General features: G+C 36.4%; 2 protein-coding genes across 3 annotated transcripts; one reads left to right on the plus strand and one right to left on the minus strand.

Moving 5' to 3' along the window:
• The first annotated feature begins 21 nt into the window (after nt 1–21).
• Nucleotides 22–8,859, plus strand: Pfrx (6-phosphofructo-2-kinase/fructose-2,6-biphosphatase). Of its 2 annotated transcripts, none has more exons than XM_046611620.2 (6): nt 22–841; nt 4,547–4,974; nt 5,631–6,104; nt 6,628–6,862; nt 7,098–7,225; nt 7,307–7,446. In XM_046611620.2, the coding sequence occupies exons 1-6, from the start codon at nt 763–765 to the stop codon at nt 7,310–7,312; spliced, it is 1,350 nt and encodes a 449-aa protein (XP_046467576.1). In that variant the 5' UTR covers nt 22–762; the 3' UTR covers nt 7,313–7,446. The 2 variants fall into 2 exon arrangements, with proteins under 2 accessions (XP_046467576.1, XP_046467575.1); XM_046611619.2 differs by lacking the exon at nt 7,307–7,446 and adding an exon at nt 8,059–8,859 and having other exon boundaries at nt 23–841.
• Nucleotides 8,143–20,124, minus strand: LOC124211969 (small subunit processome component 20 homolog). Its single transcript, XM_046611574.2, has 11 exons — nt 19,952–20,124; nt 19,578–19,858; nt 14,275–19,473; nt 13,941–14,196; nt 13,249–13,854; nt 12,455–13,018; nt 12,174–12,356; nt 11,531–11,870; nt 10,288–10,721; nt 9,872–10,141; nt 8,143–9,751 (listed from the first exon to the last, which is right to left on the minus strand). Exons 1-11 carry the CDS (start codon nt 19,994–19,996, stop codon nt 9,602–9,604), a joined length of 8,328 nt encoding a protein of 2,775 aa, XP_046467530.1. The 5' UTR covers nt 19,997–20,124; the 3' UTR covers nt 8,143–9,601.
• Between the last annotated feature and the right edge of the window lie 193 nt (nt 20,125–20,317).

Genomic DNA, 20,317 nt, shown 5'->3' on the forward strand with positions numbered 1-20,317 from the left:
CCGGCGCCCCCCTCGATTCGGCATTAAAAGTCTCAAGGCTTTCGCACAGGAAGGCGGGCCAGACACGCGCATGGCCACGACTAAACTTTAGAACCCGTAGTCAGCTCCGTACGTATCTACGTTGATTCGTGGAGTTTAGTACGAGCCTGACGCTCGCTGGTTCGGCTGGGTCGCCTTCTTTTTGTGCGTGTCCGCATCGTGAGGTAAAGTGAACATTCCGTCGGGTGCCTGAATAATCATACATACGTACGTACCTCATGCAACGACGTTTGGCGACGAAGACAGCTCAGACTCGTGGATAAAAATAAAAAAAAAATAAAAATAGAGAAGAATATAAAAATAAAAACTGTATGTGTATATATATACATATATTAATTAATATGCGTTTGTAAAATTATTCGACAACTCTTCGTCTGTGGCTGGTACACCCAAGTTCGTACAAAAGTAGCTCGTCGCGTATTTATTTCTTACGACGAATCGTCATGCGGAAATCGATGACGGAGGAAAGGTGGTACAAACGAGAAGAATATTAGTTTGCGACGAATAAAAAAAAAAAAAAAAGAAACTCGAGTTACCTAGAGGAAGTAATTTACGAAATATATTTTGATAAAGAAGTGAATTCTACTAGACGGTGATACGAGGGAACGATTCGTTCTTGGAGTCGAATCTTATTTCAAGTTTTCTTGAAACGAAAATAACAGAGAGAGAGAGAGAGAGAGAGAGAGAGAGAGAGAGAGAGAGAGAAAAGAAAAAGTCGAAAAAATGTCCAAGCCCGCAATTGAGATGCATTACACACCGCCGACTTCGGACACTATTCAGACAAAGCCCTTTCCTATCAGAGGTAATCAAGGATTACATTTCAACTATTCCTAACTTATTAACACACCACGGAAATATATATATTTCTAATATATGCCAGCGGATTTCTATCAGCTGACACATGCGTGTACAGTTATGATATACGCATACATATATTACACACACGACACATGCTCTCTATCTTACCGAAGATACGTATATACTTAATATACACACAGCCGTACAGCCGGCCATGCATGCCGTACTATTATAGCTCATTCGTTTCACAAATCGTTCTAAGCTGTATACTTCGGCTACAGGCAGCGATTTTTTTCGAAACGGTACATAACCGCTTTTCGGCCGACTGCTCCCGATCATATAAATTCATTCCGACTCATCCAATGCGCTTCGGATGATTATAATTAGTTCTTCCTCTGCACTTGGTCGTTTTATTCAATATATACGTTTGATCAAGTCGTAGAACATGATTGCCAAGAGAATACTTTCGTTTGGAATATCTGTTTTGCAATCACGTGGATATTCGTATACAAGACGATCTTGAAGTTAGTAACGTTATCCGATCGTAATGAAACATTGGAGAAAAAAATCACTATTTTATTAACTTCGTAATAATTTTTGAAGAACTAAGATTTCTAAATATGAGTGTGTTTTGTTTTATCACGGTTGACTGAATTTCAGACAGTTCCAAAATCGCGAAGTAACGGTTTTCCTCAGCATTAATCGTTACGGTAACGTTACTAACTTCAATATGATCATGTAAGCCGTTATCAGGTGCATCATCCTCCTCATCAATTGCGTTGATCTTTCACAAATCTGTAAATTATCTGGAAAAGTTGCGAGCTCTAATACTGCACGGAAATAAGTAAATCATAGCTGTATTATTTTTAGTAGGGTTAGATCTTCGCGTTGAACGTACCAATTGTTTTCGCCGAAAATAGATTTATTTAATTGGCGTTTGGTTCGCTACACGTATACAGTGAATTGTATATAGTAGGTGGTAGGTAATCGATAACGCGAGATAGCGAGCGACCGTCAGCGTCCGCGTACAACGGCCAATGTTCTGCAGCGATAAAACGATGTGTCTTCGTATTTATATGCGTGAAAGCGGAGGACTCGGGTCGAGGATATAAGTGGAAAATTTTTAAACGCATTCGAATGCCAAACAATTGGAATAATTCCGTCGTTAGAGATTGATTCGAGGCGGCGAATTGTTTCCAGAGCAAACCAGACCGAGGCAAACTCGGCTCGTGGCCAATTCTCTTCGTAGGAAGAATCTCATTGTCAATTAGTGTTGGATATCGCACTTGCCGTTTTAGCGTATGTAAGACGATTGTATTATCAGGGCTGAAGTTCTGTATAGTTTTTCACGTCGTCTTTTATTTCTCGAAGGAACGTTTAAATGCGTATGAGACTGAAGTTGGTAACGTTAACGTAACGAAACATTGCGGAGAAAAGTAACTATTTTTCTTAAAGTAGTTAAATTTTCGAAGTATGAATAAATTTTGCCTTATTATAATCTACTGAATTTCAGACATTCCTGAAACCGTGAAATAACGATTTTCCGAAACGTTAATCATTACTATAATGTTACAAACTTCAGCCTCATGTATGCGTGACTATTTGAATAATAATGGCGGTTCGCGCTGTAAACATCGGCTATTCATTTGTTTGGGAATTACCGAAATACCTAGATGTATTATATCCACAAATGTTTTACGGTCTATGGAAGAAATTGCTGTAATTGATACGAAACAACGAACAATTACAGATGCAATTTGTCAGAAAGAGAATAATGGTTTGGCAACACAGACACAAAATGTGAGAAAAGATCTTTACGCGACGTATAATTTTCGCTGTTCGACTCCTCGAGACTACTAGCTGGTTTTTAATTTTGTATACAAATTTGATTCTAATTTAACTGCAGGCCTCGAGGTCACAGCATGGCTGCGATACATATTATAATTATACCTCTGCGGTATGTTTGAAAAAGAATTCACAATTCGATCCTCGATATGTTAGCTGTGCGGACTTCGTACGTAAGCGGCTTATGGCGACAAACCAAATCTTACATCGCACAATGTTAAATAGCCCAGAATTGTTATCTCGTTCGGGTATTTTAAAAATAATAAAAATAATACAAATAAACAGTCTTTCTTGTATTATTATTCAATACCTCGCACGAAAAGTATCGCAAGTTACGTCAGTGTTCAGCTACGGCAAACAAGTTACATACGAGTTTATATGTAGGCAAATAACTATCGCTTGTCTCTACATACCCAACAGATGTTTGTTCGTTCAAAAGATTAGCTACAAGCTAATCGTATTAGAAAAAAAAAACTTCACGAAGCATAGTATTTATTTTAGCTTTATTTATATTTATAGTGAAGCTGGTGTGCGTGCATACTATGTAAAATTTCCTCGCTGTTCATTTAGCGTAAGAAAAAAGATTAGCTTTGCTCGATTGGAACTAGTTTCTCATGTAGAATAAAGGTATACAATATTTCTTGTTATTCAAATGGAACATAAAAATTCTCCGTTAAAATCTTATAGAAATTGAATCGATCGTTCCGCCGATTTGTGTGAAGGCTACAGGCTGCGACATTGGCCAGTCATGTGAAGATCACGTTTCTATCGAATGAACAGGTGGCGGTCGACTTTTTCACAATTGATAGAATTTTGATTGCCGATGCATTTAGTCGGTCAATAAGCTCGCCGGTGTGTCGAATAATATATTTACTTATATCAAATGGCTCAGATTTTCCGCTGTTCCGCTTAAAGGTATTATCGTGATCGAGGTGTGATATTTCAAAGGTATTATACTGATATGTTTGTCAAAGAGTCGTATGACGGTATACATACAACGATCACTATCAATTGCAACTGCTGTGCTGTTATAATAATAATGTGAAAAATCAGCAACGCGGTGCGAAACGTCATTCGCAACCTGAACCTCGCTATCAGATTCTGATTCTGTTGTACAGATTCCCAATTTTATCGCAGCAAAATGCCTTTGCATTGTTGGGGGAAAAAATTCAAAGCATGCTGGCGCAAAATTTGATCGGCAATATTAAATGAAAAACGAATTTTATAACTGTAGTCCAACATAGGACTGACAAAAATCATTAATTTATATAACTTTAGAATGAGATGAGGCGTAACGAAACGTCAGGGGAAAAATCATTACTGCGTAATTTTAGAATGACTTTCAAGAAGTCTAAAATATTTAGTCTATCTACTAAATTTCAGATATTCCTAAAGGTGCGGAGTAAAGATTTTTTCACTTCATCTTCTTCATTCTCAATTCTGAACTTGATCCTCGTAAATATGAGGAAGGAATCGAGTTTCCTAAATATGAGTACAATGTTTTAATTTATATTACGATTTACTGAATCTCGGACAATTTCAAAGTTGCAGAGTATAAACTTACCTTGACAATGCATCGTTCCATCAACGTTGCGAATTTTAACCTGATAAAATATTGCACAATTTTATACTCTCAGGCTTATACCTAATACTCGTGTTTGCGCGTCAAGATGCGGATGTAACGATTCGAGTTCTCTTAAGAGACTCCATCAATCAGTGCACGGCTTAATTAAAAAGCTAATTAACACATAGATTTAATTGATCGATGAGCGATAAATCCGTGGTCCGATTAGTGCGGTAAATTTCGTAGTCTACCTACTTTTTCATGTTTGTTACATAAATTTGTACGCGTGTTATTTTACAGGGGAACGTTCAAATTACGTGAACAAGCCACACGTAATAGCCATGGTTGGGCTGCCGGCACGGGGTAAAACTTATATATCGAAAAAGCTGTGCCGATACTTGAATTGGATCGGTATAAATACGAAAGTATTTAATTTGGGGGAATACCGGAGGCATGCGACAACGGCATATCAATGTCACGAGTTTTTCAGACCTGACAATATCAAAGCGATGGCGATAAGAACGCAATGTGCCATCGACGCATTGAACGACGTTTGCCAATGGTTGGAAAACGGCGACGGCGAAGTCGCGGTTTTCGACGCAACGAATTCGACCATCGAGAGGAGAAGGATGATACACGACATTGTCGTTAGGAAAATGGGTTTCAAATTGTTTTTCGTCGAGTCTGTTTGCAACGATCCCGAAATCGTTGAACAAAATATAATGGAGGTATTTGATATGCATGAGATTTTGGGTACATATCTAACGCAATTTCGTTAATTGAGTATTACAATCAATTTCTCATTATCGAACAATCGCTAACGCATCGATTCTTATTACGATTAAATGATTCATATTCATCAGATTCATGAATAAATTATTATATCTATACGCTTTCTTATCATTATATGTAGCAGTAAGAGAAAATTGAATTATCCGTCCCTTTGTCCCCATTCCGCATCAAAGTTGTTTAAATCGAAAATAATTGAAAGAAAGCTTAGAAGATCCCTTCAGTATCGCTATCTGTTAAGTTTTTATCGCTTATTCATTGATGAGATAACAACGCTTGGATAAATTTCTCAGAAACCTTGATGCAAAACGCATTTCAAAGAATCCTTCGAAAGTTAATCAGAGGGAAAAGAAACACGCGTTACTTTGCATCCTGATCATATGGAAAAGCGAGAAATTGATATTTTAAACATTTTCCCTGGAATTCAGCTTCGAAAGGTTCAGTCTTAATAATGTAGAATCAGCAGACCTAAGAGGTGATAATTTAAAAGAGAAAAATTATAATATTAAGAATGGTTATTCTTATATAGGGCATGATAGTACGATCGTTGGCATTAATTGGTCGGGTATTTTTTTTGTTTATCTTATGATTACAGGTAAAAGTAAGCAGTCCTGATTACACCGACATGAACAAGGAAGCCGTATTGGCTGACTTTATGATGCGGATAGAACATTACCAAGAGAAGTATAACCCGTTGGATGAGAGCTGCGAAGTCGACCTGTCGTTTATGAAAATTTACAACACGGGAGAAAAGGTTCTGGTCCACAAACACGAGGGACACATTCAGAGCAGAATAGTTTATTACTTAATGAATATACATATTGTGCCTCGAACTATATACTTGACCAGACACGGTGAAAGTATTATGAATCTTGAAGGAAGAATAGGTGGTAATTCTGCTCTCAGCTCTAGAGGACACGAATACAGCAACGCGCTAGCTCAATTCATCGCGCAGCAGGATATACAGGGTTTGAGGGTTTGGACCAGCTGGCTTCAGAGGACTATACAAACCGCGACTGGAGTCCAAGCTCCACAAGAACGGTGGAAAGCTTTGAATGAAATCGATGCGGTGAGACATTTTTTAGCCATGAAGATCTACGAATTCAGAATATGGAAAAGCAAGGGACTCTGCAAATATTTCGCCCGTCTTTCCCTATGAAAGTACCAACGAATTTTAACATCAATGATTTCGCATCAAGTGTTTACATGTATAAAATTTGGATGCATGAAAATTTTAGGAAAAAATTTCTACCTTTTATTCACTTATTGCAAATCATCATCATCAATCACACTGATATCCCAAGTCTCATCCAAAACTGAATAGTTCAGAACTTGAACTCTGATAGAGATTCTTGGGTTCCTTCAATTGCCTTATTTTTTTTACACAAATTGTTTGGCAACTTTGAAAATTCTGTACGAAAGTAAAAATTACTTTTTCCAAACATTGTGCCCAGTTTTAACCGCCGAAATAAGAAAGAATAGCGTAAAATATGTTATATTACACACGATGATGAGTTACAAATGATAAAGTCATCGCCATATAAATGCATCGCAATTCAACTTAATTAGAACAAATATAAATGATATTCCAGGGAATTTGTGAGGAAATGACCTATGAAGAAATAGCTGAGAAATATCCAACTGATTTTGCGGCAAGGGACCAAAATAAATTTTCATACAGGTACCCCAGAGGTGAAAGTTACGAGGATTTAGTTGCTCGACTAGAGCCAGTCATTATGGAATTGGAACGTCAGGGTAATGTTCTCGTTGTGACTCATCAGGCTGTGCTACGATGTTTGCTTGCCTATTTTCTGGATAAAAGTTCAGGTAAGCTTGTCACACTGAATTACATACTTTGCTTTACACTGGCAAAGTGTATCTCTTGATATATATTTCGGTGTTTGGTTTTATTTCCAAAGCTGAAAAAATTATATCTATGGTGAATTAAATACACGCAATATTGCTTTAGTTATAATTTCCATCTTATAAGAAGAAGAAGAGTCAAAAGAGCTCATTAACTATAATAAACTTTATATCAAACTATATTTGTATAATTTTTCAGACGAGTTACCATACTTGAGTGTTCCACTACACACTATTATGAAGCTAACACCTGTGGCTTACGGATGCAAAGTTGAGCACATCAGGTTGCCGATAGATGCAGTGGATACTCATCGGCCAAAACCAAAGGTACAAAGGCAAATAAAAAAAGATGTACAATAATTTTTACTTAATTGACTTTTCTTAATTTTGGATATGATCTTTCTACAGAATTGATAGGGTGAATATTTTAATTCGTTAAGAATTGATGGGGAAAAAAGAAATTGATAATACTACTATTACTTACACTACTACTGCTATTACCTTGTCCTGGTGCTTGAGCCATGTGCTAATAAAATAACTTTTACTTACCTGCTGCTCGTGTTTTAATGACCCGCCAGAATGTTTGCCCGTTTATTGCATTTAAGTGGAGTGAGAAGGTTTTTATCTACCACGAAGAAACTTTCGTACTCCCGCGTTATTACATACTTATCACTTGTTTTTATGTACTACAAGCATGTGTAAGTTTGAATCATTTTTTTTCCATTAGATTACATCAGATAGAACTTGTAGCTTTCAAAAGTCAACATTTAGAGCTGTTGTTGCTAGTAACAGGCATTATCATATTTTTTTTTGCAAGTAATTCGGATACAACGAATGGATAATGATGATTATTACGAATCTTATTTACGTTTTCATTCGAATTATCTACCGTACTTTCGATGCACTTGGTAATTTATCATAATCTGGAGTTACATAATGGTTTAAAACCATTGCGCAATAAGCTTTAGTTACTGTATACTACGTAAATTGTATATCTTGATAGAGACAAGCTAGAAGACAACATTGCTAGTAAATATAGACGCAATAGCATCTTCCTTGATTTAATTTTAAATTTGTCACTTTGAATAACCAGTAGTACCCAATACATTTTATGTACGTCAACAAGTTAAATATTATAATTTTTTCCGTTTCAATTTCAGGTACATGGATACTTGGAGGAACGCTTTAGAAACAGAGCACAGAAACTGCTGACGTGATCTAATGACGCTGTTTTGAGGAAAATAAAAAAATCCTTCCACGCTAATTCGTGACAAGAACAAAGCATTGTTGGCAGCTGGCTGTCAAATTGAGTACGCTGTGATGCCGGAATAATTAAACTCGTTATTATGGGGTAAAAAAAGAAATAGTAAAATTTCATTGTTATCTCTAACTTCCTATACTACTAAACTACCTGTTGAGCAAAGGCACGTATGTAAACTGAAGAAAAATTTTTATGTGATATGAATGCTGATAAAAAGGGAAGTTTATTCTAAGAATTTTAAATTATTCTATTTATATATGATGTCTTCTGTATACCGTTTGTAGATCATTTCAAATTTCATGAATGCAACGTATGATATTTTGAATGAACGTAACTTCACAGATATACTTATACGACGTATATAAATAAAACTGTAGGAAGTAAATCAATTTTCTTTCCATCTTTAAATTAACGTTATTTACAAACGGTAATAAAATTGCTTCATGTCAACCACTTACATACGTATCAGTTATACTCAACGTATAGCCTGGTTAAAAAGGAGAATAAGATATTATACTGTATTGTCTGTTGAATATAATGGAATACGAGCCATACAGACGATACATAAAAAAATAGGCAGCATGAGTATTTAGTCTCGTGGCTCGTATTCTATATCATGTATTTTCTTTTAGTAGCCAAGGATAATATTTACCACTCATACGCTATCAGAATCTTCCAAATATATTTTTTATTAAATAAATTATGTAGTTCTTTTTTCCGTGTACTTTAATTCACCAATAATAACGCTTAACTGCCTCGTTGTTACGGAGGTCTCAGTCAGATTTCTGTGAAGGTTTTATACGTCATATATGAATTGTGCAAGTATTTGGTGAAAAGTGGATATGAAAATTTTAATAATATAAGGGGTAAAAACTGAACAGCAACTGTAACGCTTATTAGAATGAGGTCGTTGTCAGATTTCTATTTTCGAATTCTGTTTATCTTTCCTCAGCGAATGTAACAGTCGTAAATCAGTGATTTGATGACCAATGCCATAAGAATAAAAGAATGAAAAAATAAAATTAGCTAATGATTTATGAACATCACAATTCTCTGGCTTTGTTCCTTATCTTACCGGTAGTCTTTTGTCACGTAAAACTTTTGGGAATGTGACACTGACCTGCGACGCAGATGAACGAATCAGAAAATTAGCATACATGGCTGAACATGATTTGTTGGTCAATGCGAGTCTCCTATTACGTATAATCTGCCTACTAGATACAGAAAGAGGTTACAATTTGTGAAAGTTGGTAGTTATCATTTTTAAATATCAGTCAATATCTCGATTTACCTCAATTTTTTTGTCATCCAGAATGGTTCAGCATTAAATATGCAAGTTTTACAAAGATTCAATGCACCGATGTGTGATATATACATATTTTCTTTACAAAAGAAAAAAAAAATGGATAATTTACTTATTTACAAGATCACGGTATAATACACTACGAAGCATCAAAATTGACTTCCCTTCGTGGTTTTTTTCCAAACGATTTCCGACCCTTCATAGTTTCCATTTTCCGTTTTTTTGCCTCCTTTTTCTTTTGCTGTCTTGCAATTTTTCGCTTGGCGGCTAATTCCGGGTCCGTAATAAACTGAAATGAAAAATTTAAAGTAGAGTGTTACTGTGAACTTGTATCAGAAGACAAAGGACGAAAATATCAGAAGAAAATAGAAAATAGAAGAGAAGTACAATAAGAATACGCATGTATTACTTCTTGTGTTCGCGATTTCTTTTGCTCAGCTCTTTTGGTGTCCAATTTTTGTTGAACTTTGCTCAATAGTTTCATATACTCTTCACTTCCTAAACTTTTCTTTATCATTGTTGCAACGTCTTTAGCCAAATGACGTAATGGAGCATTGCTTTCCTCAGTTGTGGTCATTTCTCTAACCAGCGGTGACATCAAATGAAACAATACTGGATTCAAATTTTCCACAGATATAGTTGCTACTACCCCTGCGGTCCACTTGAATACTGCAGTTCTCTGAAAGTGTGGAATTCACTGTCAATTTCAAGTTCCTACTTATTGGATTTTACTTATTAGAGTTCTTTTGGTTTACCAAAAGTTTCAAACAACTATCGCATAATTAGAGATATGCGTGCATAATAAGAATATTTCCTACTACGTACCATGGCGGTAGATTTGGGTGACTGAGTAACTTCCACATTTACAATTTTTCGCATTCTCTTGACAAGCCAAAAAAGTGATATTCTGTCGCCATCACTTTCTGAGGTGGAAGAATGATTGTCAGGTTTTTTCCCGCCTCTAATGTGAAAAGATTTTAAAGCTCGAGCAACAAATATTAGGTTTTTCACCACCTGATCAGCTAGATCTTCAAATACAAGTTCTGGTTGCAACTGTGCAGCCAAGTCCAGAGCTAAGCTTTTCATTGTAGCAACTGGGTCCGAATAAATGTAGCCTTTCTGATCAGCATAACTCTCTGGGTTTTCAAGAGCATCAGCTACTTTTTCAACGTCAATAGCAGCCAAAATAAATCCAATTAGCTGAGCTGCTGCTAAACGAACCCACAGATGAGGATGTGCCAGTAACGATTGGCTGTGTGCTGTAATTTAAAAAATTATAAGTCCATTTATCAGATCAATAAAAGAAACAAACTTCTTCTTTATAAAGTACAAGTATTAGTCACAGAGTTGTTTCTTTTGTTTTGTTTTTATAGAGAACTGTTCAAGGACTCTAGAAAATTATCAAGTTTTTGATGCGTCCGGCAGTTTGACGGACCACTACTTTTATCTCTTAACTGTAATCTCATACTTCTCATCTTGTCCCTCTATCTTTCACGTCTCCTCGGGCTTGCACATAGCTGAAAAGTACCAATTCAGCTATGTGCGATCCCTTACTTTTTTTTTTTTTTATAATTGTATTCATCAAATTATGTTCGAATCCATTTTTTTTTTAAATGCCTTTCGACACACATCAATCATTATTCAACACCTTATCAACAGCCTTTAGGTGTGGTTGCTTTGTATAGGAAGGAACCCATTCAATAGTCCATAACAGACATAACATTCTTATAACTCCGATAAAATTAGTATAATATTGGGACCAGTTGTTAATAATTTTTAGTCGTGGTTTAGGACATTATACTTCAGACTGTGATGTACTTTGTAATATTTCCAAGGGTTAAAAGAACTTTTAACTCTAAACAAAATAAACTAGGAATGAAAGTCTGTGCCTTTTTACCGAGCCTCTTAACAATAATTGAAAAATGTGATGAAAAAAAATTGCCCTATACATTAAAATACCCACATTTTTCATTTATGGATTATGAAGAACGATCATATGTTCAGTATTTCACTTCATGCATATCATTTGTGTGACAAACGTTAAAGGAACAAAGTCAAAAACGCTCACCAGCTAATATGCACACGGCATCTTCGTATTTTTCATCTTTCAAAAAACTAGGACAATTGGATGATAATTTTAAGAACATCTGTAAAACTTGGAACAAGTGGTGGTCTCTCATTCGTTCTGAATCGCCAAGTTTCTTTTTATCCTTTCGAAAATCGTCTGAATTTGAAATGTCCTGTTTTTTTATCCTCACAAATCGACCTGGTTCTGAATCATCAGAGTCAGTATCATTAAACTGTTTCAGTACAAGTGGAAGCAGCTTGGCAAGACGTGATTCAAATTCCTGTTTCTCCACGGTAATGAAAATACCACAAAGCTGTGCTGCTAGTCGTCTATGGGAAACCTATACAAATCAATAAACTTCAGTAATACCTGATAAGTACAATTTATGCACAATCCATCGCTTAAACATTTTTCAGGGGATTCTGCTTTGAGGCCATAGTGTCGAAAGAACAATTGTTATTTAGAATATCATATTATCATGTTTTGCAAGCTCAATTTTTTTGTTCTGAATTGTTTGATATGCAATTTTCAATAATAGCAATGAATGTGAATTTTAAAATTAGAATTTCATGCTTAAATCTTTATTTTTGCATTGAGAATTTTACTTGTGTGGTGTAAAAGAAACTAAATCGTGATACATTACCTTAACTTCCTTTAACCACAGGAGTATGATATCAAATAATTTGTTCTTATCGTTATGCGGTAGTCGAGTAATCATTTCCTTGATACATTTGGCACAGAGTTTTCTGCAATCCGGATCTTCGTCATTCGCTAGCCTTGCACCGATCATCAAAAAGAACAAACCGGAGTGTTGCGATAGAACCGTCTGAAATTAGCAGAAAGAAAACTAGTATGCAACTTTGATCATGATTTTTTAATCAATGTTATAAAAATAGGAATAATGAAAGAGCCGTAAAGTCTTACCAGTGGAAATCCTGTGATAATGCCATGTATCATTTCCAACGCGCTTAGTCTTCCTGACTTTACTTCATAACTCAACTGCGTTAGGTAAAAGGAAAGATGTTTTTCGAGGAACTTTCCTAGTGGATATTCCATGAGGAATATATGAAATATAGAACGTGCTTGTTGCCGGACATGGTCTAATTCTGACGTTACACTCAGCTTGGCAACTTTCTCCATTACATCGTGCATCTCTGGGATAATTAATTTTCGACTTAGTATAGCCCTGAGTAAAGTAAACGCAGTTCCTTGCTTATCGTAATCGTGTAAATCTTGTTCAGCGTAGAGAATAAGTATTTTCAACTGTTCTGAATTTATTGTAAAGTCTTTCACATCTCGTACAAGCACAGACATGCACTTAAACGCTGCCGTTACAAGATCGAAGTTGTCTCCTTTGCTTAATCCAGCAGCAGCATATTTGTGCAGTATATTGAACATCGAAGAACAAATTTCTGTAACGTAAGTCTTTACCGATGGAAGATCTGTTTTTAGGATCCAATTCAGGCATTGAAGGGCAAGCGTAGTCAGCTGGAAAAAAAATTACTTGTTTTAAGCGACTTATGAAATATTGTTCTACTAAAAACCTATCTGATTGAAGTTTGATAGAAGAAATCCGTTACTATTCCAAGTCGTAAGGCTTGTAAATTTTTATATAAAATCTTGCCGTTATGTAAGAGCAATGTATTTTCTTACTCAAGTCTTCGAGAGGTACTACATGAAATTCTTAGAGTTCAAATTAATGAAGAATGATTATTTACCTTGACGTGCTGAGACTTTAAACAATCACTCAATATGGATACGACAGGGTCCAAGTAGGATTCCAGTTCCGGCGCTGATATGCGATCTCGTTTCAACAGAATATGGTACAGTCGTAGGCCAAACTCCACCATAATGTGAGCATTGGTATTGCTAGAAGTTTTCGCCTGGGCTTTTACACCCATTCTATTCTTTGGTTCAGGTACGATGATCAAGCAGTCAGGCTTTTGGCGTGCCTTTATTTCAGCTTCTCTTTCAGTTACTTGTTTAGGTTTAGTTGCAAGCAAGAGATCAGGTATACTTTCAGATATAACGCCATAGAGAAATGTTAGCATTTTGTTTATTTCAATGAAAGTATTATCAGCCAGACCCAAAACTACCTGTCTCAAGCACTCGACTACTTTACGGATAATTTTGTAGGAGTGTGTTTTGATTAATGCATTCTTCAATGGCATAACCAGATCGAGTAAGCATGATTCGGTTATAAATTGAGCTAATATATGAAAGATGTCAAAACTTTTAGTTGACTTCGCTTCGGAAACATTCTTTACAATACCAGCGATCTCTTTTTCTTCTCCAGTTAGGCCAAACAGATCAACCTTGCATACCTGTAATGCAAAAATTGAATATAGGTTCCAATAACGACTCAATGCCAGAGCAAAAATAACAATCAAGTCTCGGATAATATTCTTACCGATAAAATGCTGTGCAAATTCTCGTTAATATGAAGAGGTTTGTAGTATGGTTTCAACGAAACAAGTACAGCATGAATGGTATACACAAGAACGTGTACTTGAAAACCCTTTGTCAATATGTTGTTCATCTCTTTGAGTAAATGACGCAGATACTCAGGCCCCAAAGTTATCATTATTTTTTGCATAGTTTCACGTGTAATACGTCTGACAGAGTCCAACCGAGACTTAAGAAATGTGCACAACTTCATCAGGATGCTAAAAAACAAATAATCGGCATAAAGACAACTGTTGTATGAATATGACTGGAACTGAACAAATCTGATGATTAATTACCCAGGTAAATTTTCCTCCAGTACACCTGGCGGTAACTTTTGAAGTAGCTTAACAACAGCAAGCGCAATTGGCACTCGCATAATTTCTTCTTCCTCCCTTTCGAAGCCAGTCTTTTTCCTGTTTACCTTGTGGCTGTTCTCGTGTTGCGTGCGTGCCATGATTGACCGATTTAACTGAGGCAACAAGACCTTCGATATGCCGAATACTAGTCTTCTGGCAGCAAATTGTGAAAGAAACAGCTCTCTTTGCATTGCTGGTATATTTATCTGTGAATTATTGCCACTTTTCGGCTCCGATTCATCAAGATTTTTCGCATCATCCGCCAATGATTCGTCCAACTTTTCATCCATATCCGGAATGCTATCAAGCACACTACCCTCGTCGTAACTGGGTAATGGATCCGGCTCTTTCACATCCTCTGTATTCACTATAGCGATTACAGAGCTTGCGGGTTCCTTGTACTTTGAAAGATTGTAATGGAACGCATCTAGTATTGCAACAACAATTCTTATTGTTTGTTTTTGAAATTCAACTGAAGATCTCAATTTATCTAGATAGTATTTGAGGACAACTTCGTACTGATGCCAGGGTAACAGTCTACAGACAGTGCCGACTGTTTCGATCGCAGCGTCAACGATACTATTTTTATTTACAAAAGATTCAGAGCATAAGTAGGACGACGCAAGAGGTAGTATAAATTGCGTCAATGTTTTTGGATTTGGAGATCTCGTCCAGGTTTTTGCAATGGAGCAAAACTTGAGCAGTGCTCGTGCTTTTCTGTGTAATTGCAAGTGTTGCAAGTTTTCAAAAACGTCCACTTCTGGATCAGCCTTATTACTCAGCGGATGAAGATCTCGGAGCACTGGATGAACATCGGAACATTCCATTGCTAATTGGCCCAGAAGAGCAATAGACTGGTTGCGTACAATTTCATTTTTATCCCGAATGCCCATCCGCACAATTGACAAAATGGTTTCATCGATTAGATAATTCTTTTCTAAGTGCCTGTCCTTGTACTTTCTGACCAACTTCGGAGCAATTGTTTTTAAACACTGCCCTGACAAATCTCTCAGTGCTAGATCTTTCTCAGTTTTCAAAAAGAAAAAGCAATTGTATATTATTGCCGCGCCAAACTCAAGTGTGAGAGCATCTTCCTCCAGTAACGTGTTTACTTCCTTGAACGCCTCTAGCCTTTTATCAAAATCTGGTTGATCGATCCACTTACTGTCCCAGGCGTTCAACTCGACAAGCAGTTTACAGTTGCGTATCATAAGATCACGGTGTTGTTCCGATGATCCTTCTGATATAATATTGTACAATCGCATCAAGGATTTTCTAGCTGATACAGCTGTAATCGCACCGGTAAGCGGAACAATAAGTCGTAAGTGCTTCTCTGGGTGTTCAACGATCTTCATAAGATTAAAGATGGTGGAAACCAGCTGAACGACAATCTCTTCACTTGCACCAGTTGTCGCTTTTTTAACAAGAATTGGCAGAAGCAATGTCAACAGAGTATCGCATGTTTCGGAGTCTTCAACAAATTCGGATATACGCGATAATACAACCAGTTCGATTTTGTTCACTCCCTTGTTACTCTTGTTTAACTTCTTTTTTATATATTGTAATATATTTGGTACGTGAGGCAGTAGCAGAGCTGATCCGTAATTGATATTATCTGTGCGACAACGGGTGCTATTTTGCTTGACTTCCAGCATATTATTGATCAATATTATTGGGAAAAACTTTGCGTCGACGTCCATTTGATTCACATTATTATCAATTGCACCGTAATCCTGCAGCGTCAGCATTTTCTCAATCATTTCCAATATCGCGTTTATCACAGAACCGTGCGTTTTAGGCCCCAATAATAATTGTATAACATATGGCAGCGGTGTCAGCGTCAAATTATTTTCGAAATGTTTTGCGAACAAGGGATAGTACCTTGGATTCTGGCTCCAAGCTATGAAGAGTTTCAAGAGTGCCGTTGGACTGTGGATACCTTCGATTGGTAACTTTTCGAGCCATGGAAACACTGCTACAGCAAACAGCGCATCTATTTCACTTTCAGTCCATTCGTAGCTTTCATAATGAGAAAAGAACCTAGATAGTATGTTCATACAACTGGTACGCAGATTTCTTATCGAAGACATGTATCCGGGATGAACGTCGTTCGAACGGTGTGATATTCCAGTTACTTGTGCTAGTATACAAATTAGTATCCCCAACAAACGAGGTAGCAATTTACTCGACATTTTGCCACCAAATTGTTCGATTACAATTGCCAGTAAATTCACGGAGCTTTGTAGTCGTTTTGGCGGAATGATGTTGGATAGATCTAGATTATTAACCACATCTCTCACCATTTCATTCAAATTGAGTTCTTCTTCGGAAGCTATCGGTACATATTTATGAAAAAGCTTAAAGGCCATGCTAATGAATGTCATCATCTCGTCTTCTTGAGTTCCAGCCAGAAATCGTAGTACAATAGTTCTTCTAACAAGACCACCAGCCTTTCCTCCGGTTCTCATTCCTGTCCTCATCACCATTTTAGCATATATTATCCTCATAAGAATCGGCAGCAATGCTTCTCTGTGATCGTCTTGTATCATGTTACTTTCTTTATCTATTTTAAACAAAGCTAACTCATTCTTCAAACTTTTTTCATCTATTAGATTATATAGATGCTCCTTGTACGGTACTAGATACTTGTGTTTGTAAGTGAACAGACAGTTTAGAGCAGATTTCTGAACTTCACTATTTTTGGAGGCAAGTAATTCTAAATAAATTTTATACATATCGGCTTCTCGGTACAAAGTTCTTGGATTTTTTACCTTTGAAAATATTTCCATCTGTGCCAAGAGAAGCTTGATTTTATGTTTACCGTCAAACGATATTTTATTCGTTGCTAAATCATTTTTGGTGGCTTTCTCATGATCTATTTCATCATCATCTTCAGTTTCCTGGACAATTTGATTTGCCAATTCATTATCACCTTCATGTTTCTTAATACTCCAAGATTTAGCATCTTCGCTGTTGGATTTGAAAAAGTTACTCTCAACGAAATCAATGAATATTCCAGTCAAATCCCTATTTTTCATTTCACAAAAGTCAGAAAATAATGACATACACTTCCAAAGAAGTAAACTGTAGTTATTGTAATCAGGTTTGTCCTCATTATCAAAAACTTGAAACAAGAGCGTGGAAGTAACGTCACAATCAAACGTGAGCAAACTGGTGGTTTCCGATTCGCCTTGTGTCTTGGCACTTTCCAATTTTGATATAAATATTGGCCAAAATGAATCGCATTGCTTGTGCGCGTACGATGCAATTAATTTCATTATTGGATCCCATAGCAATGAAAAATTTACATACAAATTTCCAAACAGACAATATATAGGAAATTTCAAATACTTTGAATCAAAGTTACTTAGTAGAATTCTTTCAAACGCAAGACCTTGTAGAGGTAGCAATTTATCTCTATAACAATGGACTGTTGACGGCTCAGCCTCAGCTAAATATGGTAATGCCAAGAAGTTTTTATCACTTTGATCATTTGTGGCCAAAATATCTTTAACATTACTGAATAAAGAATAAATGTGGGCTATCACAAGTCTGTCTTTATGGTACGGAGATCCTAATAATGGTGCCAAACTTTCATTTAGTGAATTAAACAGATCTATATTTATCAGATTATTGCCAATTTCTGAATCGACAATGTGCGACAAGCACAAATCAACAGCACAAAGTATACTTCTCACCGTCGAATACTTATCTATCAGTATAGACAAATTTATGTCATGTTTAGTAATATACTCATAAAATTCGTTTGGCTGTAGAATGTGTGCAACAGATTCAATCGCCAAGAGGAAAATGAAACTTAACAAGTCAAGCTTCAGGTCTGAATTAATATTGACGAATGTTTTCAACTTTCCATAAATATTTTTTGTAGCTTCTAACAATGTTTCTTCACAAATCTTCGGCACAGGGCTCAAGTGAGGTAACGTTATCAACAATCGCAGTGAATCTTCTGTCGGTGCATTATCATTCAGAGCTGTTAAAATATTTTGCATATGATTTAAACTTTCACCTGGAATATTACGGATATTCAAATTGTATCTGGTCCATTCTTTCAATTTTGTACCATTAAGACAAAGAGGTGATTTGACAGTGATTATTTTAGAAAAAAGTCGCAAAATATTGCTGTTGAAGCCAGTCTGAAAACTGTAGGTCATGAAATGTGGTAATACCAATGTTTCGAATGACGAATAAGAAATTAGTTGTTCCACTACTGAAAGCAAAATCTCAATATCTCGTATGGCCAATATCTTTCGTACAAGTTTATTCGAATACTCCTGAGTAAGTTTTACGTTTTGAGCCAAAAGAACTGATCCAGAAAGTTTAGCCAAGCCCTTCACGATTACTTTGTCACCACCTACAGTCGTTTCCTTATTTTCAAAGAAATCGAGTGCTTTGACCAGCTCATTTATCAATTGATTGGGATGAACAAGCATTCGTCCATCTCTATGATTAACGGCTTCTAACAATAAACTATGGAGTAGGAACAGTGCATTCTCTTTTTCCGTTTTTAATTCATCCGTATCTCCACTTGATTTTTCATAGTTCTCTAAAAACAGATCTGCCAATCGAAGAGAAACATTCCAAAAAATCTCACTTTTTTGTGGATGTATGGAGTTGACTAAGCACTGTACAACTTGTTGAAGAATGCTGTATAACATTTGCTTATCTATGGACTCATTTTTTAGGCTGCCAATGTAAAGCGTCAACATTTGTTCAGCGCAGGAATGAAACTGACCAGTCGTTCCTTGGATGACTTGAAATAATAGTTTTCCGCACCCTGATACTCCATCTGGTCTTTTTTCCAAAGCATTGATTAGCAGTTCTAAAAATGCGTCCTTATCTTTGACTTTCCTTACTACAAATGCAAAACTTTCGGCAGCAAAATCATTGATGTAAGTTGGTTTTGACTCAGCAAGTAATGGTAACAACAAATCAAACACAGCATCGACATTCTTGATCAAGTACCGCCACAAGAATTTAAATAGGTAAGCCAATGTTGTGAAAGTATATTCCAGCTGCTCAGCATCGTTTGTATGTAGCAAATCTATTATCACTGTCAAGAATTGAGGAAAGTACTCATAGAATTCTTTCTGAAGATCTCGTGCAGCAGCGATTACTAATCTACAAAAATAAAAAGGAATGGTCAATATCTTGGAAATGAATTGATTGAGAAGACCTGCCTTTCTGATACTAATTTACGGAACAATAGCATGCATGGTACTTACTCGAGTATCGGCTGTAGACACAGAGTATCCTTCAATCTGAGATATTTCAAAAGAGCATCGATAACGTGTTCTTTGCTGTTCAACAGTTGTGGCAGCGTGACAATGCCGCGAAGTTCTTTTTTCAAATTTGTATAATTCTCTGTGAGGTTAAGAACGCTCCATTTGTGGAGACATTGGTAAAAATGTGTTTCCACCTCATCACTTTCCGCCTCATTGCGATGGGATACCCGATGAAATACATCAACATCTATGTCAGCTATGCGCTCCGAGAAGGGCTTAAACTACGGAAGAAAAAGAAGCATGCACGTTACAAATTAAGGTTAGACTAGGTTAGGGTAGTTCTTCTGTAGTGCTAAATGTTCACTTCAACTGACCTTAAAGGTGTTTGATTCCTTATGACGGGTCGGTTTATTCTTCATTATTAATAAGTTTATTCAATTCAGTCGTCTTGTAACTCATATGATAGTTTTGTGAATTGATAATCAATTTGACAGTTATTAACACCTCACTTTCTTTGCAACAAACACACAGCACCCACGTGGTTGACGCTTCGTTCACGCCGGCATGAAATTAGTCCAATACATGAGTCCAGAATCTGCTACAGTGGCGCTGCACGTGAGTTCAATTTAAAAATAATTCCTCGGGTTTTGCTGGAGAGGGATATTCACGGGATGTTACAAGGGAATTTTGAACTAAACACTATCCCAAGTACTCAGTTATCGCAAGATAAAGGTCAAAGC

Source organism: Neodiprion pinetum, chromosome 2, assembly GCF_021155775.2.
Source record: "Neodiprion pinetum isolate iyNeoPine1 chromosome 2, iyNeoPine1.2, whole genome shotgun sequence".
Taxonomy (NCBI): Eukaryota; Metazoa; Arthropoda; class Insecta; order Hymenoptera; family Diprionidae; genus Neodiprion; species Neodiprion pinetum.